At 41.7% G+C, this 12,184-nt stretch overlaps 1 protein-coding gene across 2 annotated transcripts in view; it reads left to right on the top strand.

The window, feature by feature from the left end:
* GALNT12 (polypeptide N-acetylgalactosaminyltransferase 12) overlaps window positions 1-12,184 on the top strand; it is a 52,962-nt gene that overhangs the window by 12,440 nt on the left and 28,338 nt on the right. For both annotated transcript variants that reach the window (XM_075084472.1, XM_075084471.1), the window contains exons 2-5: window positions 2,333-2,502; window positions 3,215-3,404; window positions 5,956-6,141; window positions 8,470-8,587. In XM_075084472.1, coding sequence (XP_074940573.1) covers window positions 2,333-2,502; window positions 3,215-3,404; window positions 5,956-6,141; window positions 8,470-8,587 — 664 coding nt within the window. The remainder of the gene's footprint in view (window positions 1-2,332; window positions 2,503-3,214; window positions 3,405-5,955; window positions 6,142-8,469; window positions 8,588-12,184) is intronic.

A 12,184-nucleotide genomic window follows, 5' to 3' on the forward strand; every position in this document is an offset into this window, starting at 1 on the left:
TAGTTTTGGCCTTTTCTTTGACTTCGGAAACCTAAGAAGCGCGTACTCTGGTATGTCCCGTAGGAGGCTGACCTTCTTCCGCAACATAGGGTGTGCTTAACGAAGGAGGCAGCAAGGCACAATGAAGCAGGGTTTGGGGACTGCCTGGCTCTGCACCAAATAATGTTTCCCGTCTCCAGCATGTAATTTTCAGGCAAATCCACTGAAGTCTTTAATCTATAATTAGGCTTATAAGCTTCTTTAGACTTTTTGGTTTCCTTTTCTAACTAATGGAATACAACATTATTATTGCATGAATCTTTCTGACATATTTTCCAGAGAAAGCTTTCCTGGAGGGTTTCTATTTATTTCTTTTTTTCCTTCAGTTTTCTAAAATAGGTGGCTAAAGATGCCATTTCGATCAAGAAATGAACTGAAATTACCTGGTACAAGTGACAGTGACGTACAAGAATTTTTTTCCTGGCAGTACTGAGCATAAATGTTTTTTAGTAGGCTGATGTAAATATGTATTTCTAAAATTGGATTCATACAGTAGGTTTCTTCTGCATTATTTTTTTAAAGTTAATTACAGTGTCACTCCTTTTTCATGTGATAATACATGAACATTTGGCAAGATAAATCACTTCTGTCACCAGCCATTGGTGTGAGGCAGTTCTCTGTGTGAATGCCCGTTTGCCTCGGGACGACTTACAGCCTGGAGGGATGGACATTTTTGTACTTTTCTCTGTAAGTGTGTGTGTATGTGTATCTACCGATCTCTGTATATCTGTATGTGTGTCTGCATGCTTACGCATCATATACAAAGAGTGTTGTTGCACAGCATTACTTTCATGTTTGAGAAGCAGCCTTCTGTGTGCCTCCTCTGCCCAAGTGTCATTTCTCCTCATCGATTCCTTATTTTTCAGGTGTTTGTTACAAAAGTACTCTACAGACTTTTTTTTTCCTCATAAGAAATTTAATTTTAGGAATATTCAGATTCAGACTTCTGTTTTTTCTTTTTGTACCATGGATCTTGATAGATATTGCCTAATCTTTAAATAAACCTATAAGAAGTCTTTTTTAATTGCAAACTCGGCATCGTTAAGTAGTCAGTAAATACATTCTCAATGTGCTATAGGTCAGCAATTTTCTTTTAATGTAATTTTCTGGGTGTTTTAGGGAATTATCTTTCCCCTAAATTAACCTAAAGGATTTTGCTGTCATGTTTTCTACTGATCAGTTCTGGTTGCCCTCTTCAGCTCCCCGTAGCATAGGTTTTGGGGGACTTGCTGCTGTACTGTTTTGGTAGGAGGGATGTCCTACCTGCTTCGGTATCTGTTGTGACCTAGCAGTCTACAGGAGCTGAAGTATGTCCTTCTGCCCCTTACGAGCCCTGGCAGTAAGCTGCAGGCATACAAAAATGTAAACATCTCTAAACCATTTCTGCTGGCTTTTAACAAAACTGCTCATACAGAATGCTCTAAGAAAAGGGGAGAAATGGTAATAAATACCATCATTATTTTAAAATTCTTTCAGACCAGGGGAATCTTTAACAATTTACACATTTGGCTCAGATGTAAGTTTCTTGGCATGCTTATGCTCATTTAGGGAAGTTCATATAGATATATATATACACACACATATATTTATAGGAAATACATTCTGGAGCTTAATCCAAAGGGTTGCAAACTTGCTGGCTCTCCATAGAGCCAAACCCATGCATTTCTATGTCTGCCTGTGTATTTTGTGGATTTTACTATTATATCTTGGCAGTTCTGTTGCCTTCCCAAATTCTGCTTCAGTGTACATACGTCTCAGTTCTGTTGCTGGTTTGTTGTGGTTTTTTTTCTCTTTATATGTTGCTGTTCCTTCACAGTTATATTTTTACTGTCTAGCACTCATTTTATTCTCCAAAGCAGAAGTTATCAGTAATTTATGTTACTGTTTTTACTGCACTTAGGTTTTACATATAAATATATATATATTTTTTTTTAATTCTGTAATCTGAGGCGTGCTTTCGCCGTTGCTTGTTCTTCTGCTTGATGTAATATTGTACAAAAACAGCTACTGCACATACGCCAGCCTAGAATACCTCCTACTATTTTTCTTTTTAGTCATTTTGGAGGGTCGCAGAATTTTAGTCATAATCCTGCTGCAGAAATGGGACTTCTGGAAGACCAGCTTCCTGAAAGTGTGTACATGATTTTTCCATGTACATACAGTTCTTCAAGATCCTTTTATATGTTCTGGCTGACAGTTAGTAATAGCATACAAAATACTAATTTGAGAATAGATTTCTGAAGATTAACAAATGCTTTTGCACTTGTTCTAACTGTAATCCCCTCCCTCACAGATGCAAAGAGATGAAGTATGATTATTACAGCCTGCCAAAAACCTCCGTTGTGATAGCTTTTTATAATGAGGCTTGGTCAACACTTCTGCGAACTGTTCATAGTGTTCTTGAGACATCTCCAGATATACTTTTGGAAGAAATTATCCTTGTAGATGATTACAGTGACAAAGGTAGGAGGAATAATTCTAAATGATGTTGACGGGTTTGGGTTTTTTTGGTCAGGCAGTCCACGTGAGAAAAAGATATGCTGTTCGGGTAACATAGCATAAAATTGTACAACATAGGCATCTAATAGGAAAACATTTTTTCTTGTATTGTGCCAGTGAAAAATTTGACTTCCAGACCAAATTTAGTTTAGAATGGGAAAGCACATTTGCTGTGTTGTAACATGAGTGCTTGCATATCTAGATAATGTACAGTCTAGTTAGAGCATTTCAGGTTTCCTAATTTGAGCAAGTTTCAATTGCTCCAGGGTTGCCCTGGTGTCTAGTATAGTGAGAGGTACTTGGTTATCTGTTCTCATTTGAATTATGGGACGCAAAGACAATGCTGGCGTTTTCCACCGCATGTGAATTGTGTAAGGATAAAACTTTTACCTGGAAAAAGTTTTACGTAACATTTGAGAAGCACTTAACAGTTTGGGAATTAATTACAGAGGCAAATACTAAGCATTCAGTTTCTTGAAAGTAACTGCGATTTGTGCCCATCCAAGTTCTGTGCTTTTCCCTTGTCCTTTCCTAACGTAGGCAGTACAGCAGAATCAGAGTTCAAAATGCACTCTTCAAGGCACTGCTGTAAGTAATACGCTACTGAAAAAGAACTTTCTGTAGCACGACGTAAACCATTTGTTTTTGTTTTGTTTGTTTTATTTGTTTGTTACAGAACATTTAAAGGAGAGGTTGGAAAACTACGTGGCTGGGTTACGCAAGGTGCGTCTTATCCGCGCCAATAAGCGAGAGGGGCTGGTTCGAGCCCGGCTGCTGGGGGCGTCTGTGGCAAAAGGAGACATCCTGACGTTCCTGGACTGCCACTGCGAATGCCACGAGGGCTGGCTGGAGCCGCTGCTGGCAAGGTGAGGTTATGCTCGGGGCTGGTTTTCTGTCCCGCTGCAGAAGAAGAGATGGTTTGGCACATCTGTGCCGTGGAAGAATGGCTCTTGGTAGATGTTTACCAAAGGTTACCACAGTCTGGTCCCTGAGGCAATGCAAGTGTTGTTTCCCGGCAGTGGGGTAGTGAATGGAAGTGTGGAAGATCAGGAGGTGGATTTTTGTTTTCTCCCAAGGACCAGGCTGCTCTTTTTCTTCAGAGAAGGGAAAGTTTTGTTTTCAGGACGAGGAATCCTCCTCCAGCCTTGAAACTATCTTAGGAGTGGCTACTTCTGTCCACCTGGTTGGTGGATGAAAAGGGCTGGAAAGGTGCGTGCCCTGAGACGTCCCCTGTTGCAGGGCGATGTACTAAGCAGATTGGAAGAGGAGTGAATAAACTCCATCTTCCCAGTCCCGAGCTAATCTATCTAAAGAACACGCTGTCCTAAGGCATGTGAGTCTTCCTGAGTCCTGGCAGAACTTGTGTTCTCAAACTCCCCATGTCCATTTGAAACTTTATATGGAATAATTTTTTTTCTTAAAATTTTGATATTTAACTTGTTTCTAAATTTCATACCAAATATATTCCTGGTAACTGTGGGTTAACTATGAACAGTGTAGATGGCGTGAAGACAGGAAAAGGGGTAAAAATCAAAGCATAAGCATGGTTTTAATAACCGTCCTCTGAATAAACACTACGGAACTGTGGAGACAACGCTGTAATTTCTTCACTTCTTTAGCAAACCACTAGATGGCAATCTTGAGGAAGGATTGGGATGATTTTCAGTGTCATAAATCACCTCCTGTAAAAAGTTAGCCCTGGATGTGTCTTGGAAGTTTTGCCCTTGCTACAAATGCAGACGTACATCTCTAAGGGGATGTTTGCATGGCATATTTCGACTCAAAGTTTTGAAAGCAATACAACAGTGTTAGTATTTTGCAGTGCAAACACAGTTGTATTTGTAAGCCCACCTGTGCATTGTACCATCTAGTCAAGAATTAACTTGCAGAAAAGATGATGGTTTTTCACTTACCTGATTCCTTTCGTAACTGAAATCACATGCCAGACACCTAATTCTTACTCCTTCTCCTTTACAGGAACAACAAACCATTTTTACATTTTATTGGGATGGGAATTTTTTTCCTCTGTGTACGTATCATTCTCATTGCTTTGTGGTTTTGTCATATTGCTTTATGCAAGTGAGACAGGAGATAGCAATATTTGTATAAGCCCTTTTGTTACTTTACCACACAGGATTTCAGTGGGAGATCATAAAGAAGAAAACAGCTGTGTCACATCTTCCCTCTGGCAACAGGGGACCATTACATATTTAAGGCAGTCTTTCTCAGCTCAGACAATGCTTCTTTGGAACTGCTTCTGTTCTCTGCCGCATTTAACCACAAGCTGCTCTAATTCAGAGTCAGAGCCCCTCAGTCAGCCTGCGGGTTTTAAGCTTAATAATCCCATGAGGGACTGGTTCCCCTCGAATGATAGATACATCATCTTTTCCTTGTTTGGCGATATAATGTGTTCAGTTTTTCTTCTCCTCTGGAATACCCAAATCAGAAGATGCAAGACTAAAACAAGTACCAGCATCTTAAAGTCAAACAAGTCAGTTTTTCACTGAACTAACAGGAGATGTCTAAGACTAGTGCTGAGAAGATTGCTGAAGAGTGATTTAGGAGAAAAGCCTTAGCTTGAGCTTGGGTGCTTGAAGTTGATCTCTCTTGGGGCTGAGAGGCCTTTCCAGAAGCTGAGGTGAAGGCAAAGGATCCCACGTTTTTTTGTAAGGGCAAATGCTTTTGGAAAGGAATCCAGAAAACCCTGCATGGTACTGAGAAATGGGAGGAAGGAGTTTATCTCCTTGCAGAAGTAAATCTGCAAGAAATGTTGTTAGTATTCTTAGTGCGGTAAATATCTTAACTATCTTTACATCAGCCTCGCCGATAGGTGTGTCATTCTGCAGTGCTATCTTGTTTCTCCTTTTCATCTCCTACGTTGTCAGGGTTTCTGGAGGCCTCCTGCACGTATGTTTCACTGTTGGAGATCTATCCTGTGTTGCATGTTTTTTTCTGTTTAAGCTCATGCCTTCTTTCTGAGCTACTGTTGTGCTCAGTGTAACTTTTTGAAGATGATTGGTTTCAAGAACAACCATGAGCCAAGAGCCCAGCCACCTTATTCTTCCTTGCAGAATGATAGTCATGCTGCTTTCTAAAGATCTTGAATGCCTGTACAAAACAAAATAGATGTTTTTGTTGAGAATGCGGTGCTGGATGTGGCAGCCAGGCCAGATGCTGAATGTGTTATCTCAAGCCAGGTGCCTACAGCTGCACCTGTCCTGATGCTTGCTCCTGATGCATCCTCAGCAAGAAATGGGTGGCCGTTGTTGAAGCTATCCTTTCCTTGTATTGCAGCATCAGCTGAAAAGGAGCAAGGCTTTGCATTTGGTATTCGTAAGCGTTCTCTGTTCTTGAGAGTTCTAGTTTTTGAGAGATATTTCTAATGGAAGTCACTCTTTTCTTTTAAAATCATACTAGGATTGCAGAAGAAGAATCAGCCGTTGTCTGCCCTGTTATTGATGTTATTGACTGGAATACATTTGAGTACTTGGGAAATGCTGGTGAGCCGCAGATTGGTGGATTTGACTGGAGACTGGTCTTCACTTGGCATACTACCCCTGAAAGAGAACAAAAACGGAGGAAGTCTAAGACCGATGTGATCAGGTTAATTTTTATGCATCTTATGAAACTGTGAATGTTACCGGTGCTTTTGACTTCACTTGGAAATCCCAGGTGCTGAAAAATATTTGAGAAATGAGCATAATGCTAAAAATTATGTATCTTGTTTAGCTCCCCTTTCTTCCAAAATAGTTCCTGCTTACCATGCTCCTGAAAAAATACTTTTCTAAAAGCTGAAATGCCTGTGAAATCTTTCATATAGATTCCTTATTGCACAAGCAGTCTCTAGACTCCTGCAGGCAAACTCCCCGCAGATGCTTATCAGCAAGTGGAAAGGTTGTAACTGATTAATACTGCGGGATGTCCTCCATGCAAAGCAGAGATCTCCACGTTGTAAGAAATGTATCATGGTCAACAATGAAATGGGAAAAAAAAATCATCAACCAGTACGAAGGCAGAAGTAGTTTTGAAGACTTTATCTGTGCTGTAGTGCTAGTGGTGGTTCCTTGCTCTGTTTTCAGAGGTGAGCCAGTTTGCCAGTTCTTCATTGGGATGAAATGATACAGCTCTACTTACCATATTTCTACAAAGGGCTAACTCATAGGAGCTGACACAGATGTCTTCCTTGTGGGTTTTAGTTTTGTTTTATTTTAAGACAAGTTGCAATCAGTTGGTATTATTTGTCACTCCATACTGTATTTTTAGGAGAGGTGAGGTACAAACAGTGCATCTGGAAAATGGACACTGTAGACAAAATCCTGAGAGTTGAGGGTCTGCTACGCTCGGTTTGGAAGTTGCTCTATTTTGGTAGTGTATTGTAAGAAATAAAGCAGTTTGGCATTTTTAACATAATGATTTTGTTAGTCCTTGCATTTTGTTTATAATCTGTTATTTTATGGATTACAACAAAACAGAATTCTCTCAGAATTTTCTCAGTCTTTTCTAGGTCGCTTATCATGGCAATGATACCCAGTACTTCACAAATATTAATGAACTTATCCTCAACTGAGAGAAGAAAACATTTTTTTATTTTTTTAATGGGAAAAGTGAGGCAGTAATTTAGTCCTTCATAGCATATATGAGTCCATATCCTCCTGGAAAAACATTTCAAAATAGAGTAAGTGTTTTTAAAGCCTTTAGTTTAAATATGATGTTGTCTCCACGACAGGAAGACTTGTCTTTGGCATGCCAATGGGAAAATGATGAGGGATAAAGCCTCACAGTAGCCTAAGGACTGTGAGCTCGGCAAGTGTCTGGAGAAAGCAGCAGTGCTGAGCGTGGTGTCGCTGACAGCTGTGTTTGGAAAGACGAGATCTGGAGTGAGACAGAAGAGCTTGACTGGTTATGGAGTTGGGGTTTTTTTTCCTTCTGTCTCACCTCATCTCTTTCTGTTCTTTGAAACAACATATGACGGTGTAAGACAGTGTTGCTTCAAAACGATGGCTGGTAAAAATAGTTTTGACAGATTAAGGGTAACTGATTACTGCATCTAGCGTTTGTTAATGTTTACCTCAGCCGCAATTTAGTAAAACTCATAAATGTCAGCTGAATTTAGTTCCAGTCAGCATTATATGCTTGGCACTTTAAAGAGGGTCATTTTCTAAGACTGTAAATGATTAGGAACAATAATGAACAAATTCAAGTTTATATATATGTGCACACACCACCCTGCAGAAAGTACATCCTCTAAGTGTGCTATTGCTCTGGGCCTTGTGGTCCTCAGTGAGGATCCAGTCGTGACCCCTGATTTTTCTTCCAAATGTAACAAAAAAAACACAAAACAAACAAACCAAAAACCCCACAGATAAGCAGATCTTAGAAAGAAAAAAATCTTGTCAGGGGCTCTATTTACTTAATTCTGCTCAGTTGATGTGTAAGAGTTTTTCCACTTGATATTAATGCATCAGAAATGTTGTTATTAATTACTGAAGCACAAACATGTTTACTTACTACTAAAGTAAAATATATAAGGATACTGCACTTAGAATTTCAGAGCTGACTAAAACCATTCTGCCACAAAAAACCCTTATGTTGTACTATGTGAAGGTGAGAGGCTAGTAATTCATGGCCGCTCACAAAGACACTGTAATTGCAAAAATTTGTATTAACACAATGTTTATCTTCTCTGATTTCGTTGTTATTTTTATTTTAGTACATTCTGGAGCTCGTTTCTGAAACAATTTTTTACTACAAAATTAAATTTAAATGGCCTGACAATATACTACTTAACTGATCAATGGCTGACTATTACTTTGTATCCAGAAAAGACTGAGAAAATGGAAAATAAAAAGATATTGTATTTTTGATCTGTGCTTTGTTAATTTATATTTTTTTGCTTTTTATTCAATTCAGAGTTGTTATTCTCTTTTCTAGGTCTCCAACCATGGCAGGTGGATTGTTTTCTGTGAGCAAGAAGTATTTTGATTATCTTGGTTCATATGACACAGGAATGGAAGTCTGGGGAGGAGAAAACCTTGAATTCTCGTTTAGGGTAAGTGGCTCAATTGAAAGGTAAGGGGTTTTTTTTGGATTTTTTTCCCACTGAGAACAAAACAAGTTTCCTATTTCTTCATACCCTTTTAGTTAATGAGATAGCTGTAATCTAAGCAAGTGTTAAGAGGAGAATATTTTGGGAGATGTTTATACGAATCTCTTTTCTTTCTCCTCACGCCTCAGTATAGTTATATTTTCCTTCAGAATAGCCATTTAAAACCAATTAAAAACATCGTTTGTTTTGAATGCCATTATAAAATGTAAGTAGTGGTGTGATATTAGTGGATGAAGTTTACATTCTGAGGCTTGAAGAGGACCATTGGAAAGAAACGTTTATAATGCTTTAATATGACTCTGGAGCTGTCACTGTGGTTGATGGAGTGAGCAGGAGGCAGCTGGTGGCAGTTACCAGTGGGACAGGACAAACCAGCCCCTGCACTTCTTTAAGGCTTCTATTCCGTTTTGCTTCAGGAAAAGTTTGTATAAACGTTATAAAAGGTGATGGGGAAATTCTCCAGGAATTGTAGAGCTGTACCCCGACAGAGGGTGTACCGGTGCTCAGGTGTGAGGCAGATAGATAGCTGGAATGAGAAGGATTTATGTCAGGGGAAGAGGGAAGAGATACAAGACAGGCCAGGCTGATGAGCAAAACAGTCTTGTCTGTTTCAACTTCTGTTACCTGTGCTGCTGCTGATTCCCACTGAGCACAGGCTGCCTGTCGTTTGCCCCATACCACACTTAGCTTACTGAAGCAATCCAGGGGTGGTGTAGGAGGTAACACTGCAGAGCCGGTTTTGGCTTGCAGGGAGTTCACAACTTCGTGCCCTGGATTTCCTGTGTGTCTTCTGCTCATCATCAGGTACACTTTATTGGTTATATTTACATATTTGTGTGTCAATGGATTGTGGGGCAGGAGGGTTGATGTTCTTGGTTTGGTTTTTAGCAGGTGCAGCAGATTTCAGGGGTAAATAGTATTTTAATGTTACAAAACCACTTTCTTGAGAAAGGAGACATCAGCAGCCTGTCTCACTTGATGCCTGCCCGGAGAGCATCGAGTCTTCCTGGCTGCTGTTCCTGTCTCCTGCTACCTGTAGTGCAGAAATCCTAGCAAAGAGAGCACAAAAATAAGGAAAGAGAAAGACTAGGGAGGAGAACAGCACAGACCTTGAGTTGACATGTTTTCTCTCTGGAGGGGGATTTCTCAGCTGGAGTCGCCGTCTGATATAAATTCATGACCACCTCCTTTCTCACATAGGGAAAAGTTGCTGGCATGTAAGTACAAACACACAGCCCACTTGTCTGGGTCAGTAAATTCAGCAGACCTCCACCTGAATCTCAAAGCAGCTTACCCACCTCCCATCGGCTCTGTGAGCTTCTGAAGCAGGAGTCTTCCAGTTGCCTCCAGTTCTGGTGTAGCCTGCATTGCTGTGTAACATTCCAGTGGGTTCCTCCTTTCCACTGGAAGGGATTTATTTTCTGTGGGATAGTTGCTCAGTCACAGGGTCAGGAGCTATGAAATAGCTCTTGATGAAATTATTTTTATGCCTCCAAAAGGAGAGGATGCTGAGGGAGCCAGGAGTAGTAATGGATTGGGTTCATACTTGGGGGCACAAAGAAATGATCGTGCCCTTCATGAGTCACAACCCAAGGTAACTTAAGCTGGAAAGCAGCCTGGTGGTAGACACCATCCCCAGCTAACTCTGGCAAGGGAAAATTGTTTTTCTTGCTTACTGAGGGATTGAAAGGGGTGATGACAACGAAGGAGTCATGCATTTTTGGGTACAAATGCTTGCTGCCGTGGGGCTTGCTGTGTCTTTTACTTTCTCAGCTATGACGCTATTTCAGCAGACAAACAAGCAGAAACAGGAGACTCGGTTTAGCAGCAAGCTACGTCAGAGAGCATGACACTATCTCCCACAAATGTAGCATACCAGCAGCAAGCGTGTTGGATATGCGCATCTCCTGAGGAAGACTGGCTCTTGCAGGCACTTGTTTGTGTCTGCTAGTGCACGTGCAACCAGAGCAAGCACCTGTGGCGTGGAGAGGATGCTGCTTTTGAAAGTAGTACTATATGCTCCGCCTTTTAGCCGAAGTTTGCACCTCTCCCAAAGCAGTAAGCTTGGAAACAACAGCCACAGTTGACAGAATTAGACATTACAGGATCTGCTTCACATTGTTTAAATGTCTGCAGTCTTCTGTGACGCTGGCTGCCTCAGATTTGGTGGCACCAAAATGGTTGCCCCCTAACTGGTAGGAGTTAGGGTTAGCACTGCCCCTGGTGGCAGTGGTTTTCTCCTCTGAGATGGATTGTGGAAAGCCTCAAAACCAGCCCTTTCTGCATGCAGTTCTTGGCTTTCTGCTCTTCATGTCGCGCTTTTTGGGAGACCAATGCTTGCAGCCAGGACAAGCCTGACCCCTGCCCTGTACAGCACAGAGTTCCCCTGCACTGGCTGCTGCTTTAGACCCAAGCTATCGCTGCCAGGCTCTGGCATCAAGTCTCATTTTTGATGTCACTGGTTCCCTTGAACCAGGTGTCGTGGGTTGCAGCACCATGTGTGAGCAGTGCCTTTGCTCCTTCAGCATGGAGAAGACTGGTCATCTCGTGGGCTGGAGGAAGCCTCAGAGGCTGCCTAGCACACAGGAGGAGCACAAAGGGGGCAGCAGCAGAGCCCCCAGGAGCCAGTGCGCTGTGGGGTGTGCACGAGCCCACTGTTGTACCCTGCAGGGGCTGAGCAGGCACCTGGGTGCACCAGCCTGGGGTCTCAGGGCATTCCTCCAGCAGCCACAGGCACGCAGTGTGTCATGCACAGGGCTGAGAGCAGGAATGTGGCTTGTGGTCAGTAAGAGAGGTGCTTAAATGAGGAAGCAGAGAGGCCAATGTGGGGTCCCTGTGGGCTGCAGGTGGATCGAGCAGCTCTCTTCCTGGAGGCCGACAGTTTTGCAGGATGGACTGTGCAATGGCCAGCAAATGCTGGCCAGCAAGTGCCTGGGCGTGTTGATATTACTGGTGCAGATTGCCAGTAGGATCTAGGCATTTGGATCCAAATTGTGCACAACATACTTACCTCTATTTCATTTCAAGCCCTTTTACTTTGTGCCTCCTGCAGTGAGGGTTTTGATGGAAGAGAGCAGAGTGCTATGATGTTGCTTAACTGTGTTCTTCTGGCTGCCCACGGTGCTAAAGAAGGTCAAGAGCGATAAATCAGCGTTAATTCTGTTGTCTCTGTGGTTTCTAGACCTGCCAGACCTGAAAATTAGGAGCAGGGAAACTGAAAAATGCTGTAAATGAATTCACTGTTCTTCTCATCTCTGAAAACACCACCCTCTTCTGATGACACGAAAGGACTTGTCCTCAAGCTTCCTCTTTCTTGTACTTCGATTATTCTAAACTAAAGGAATTATTTGTGGTTTTGAGAGGGGCAACAAGAACAAAGCTTCAGCTAAAAGCACGATGACTAAGAGAGGTGGAAGCTGCGTGCTGAATGCAGGATCAAGTCAATGTGCCTTGATTTCGAATTGCTTAATGCTATTTGGCTGGATAGAATTTCACTTCATGGGCATAATGGGCATTGAAACTACTCTTTCTGAGGCGTGC

Source organism: Phalacrocorax aristotelis, chromosome 2, assembly GCF_949628215.1.
Source record: "Phalacrocorax aristotelis chromosome 2, bGulAri2.1, whole genome shotgun sequence".
Classification (NCBI taxonomy): domain Eukaryota; kingdom Metazoa; phylum Chordata; class Aves; order Suliformes; family Phalacrocoracidae; genus Phalacrocorax; species Phalacrocorax aristotelis.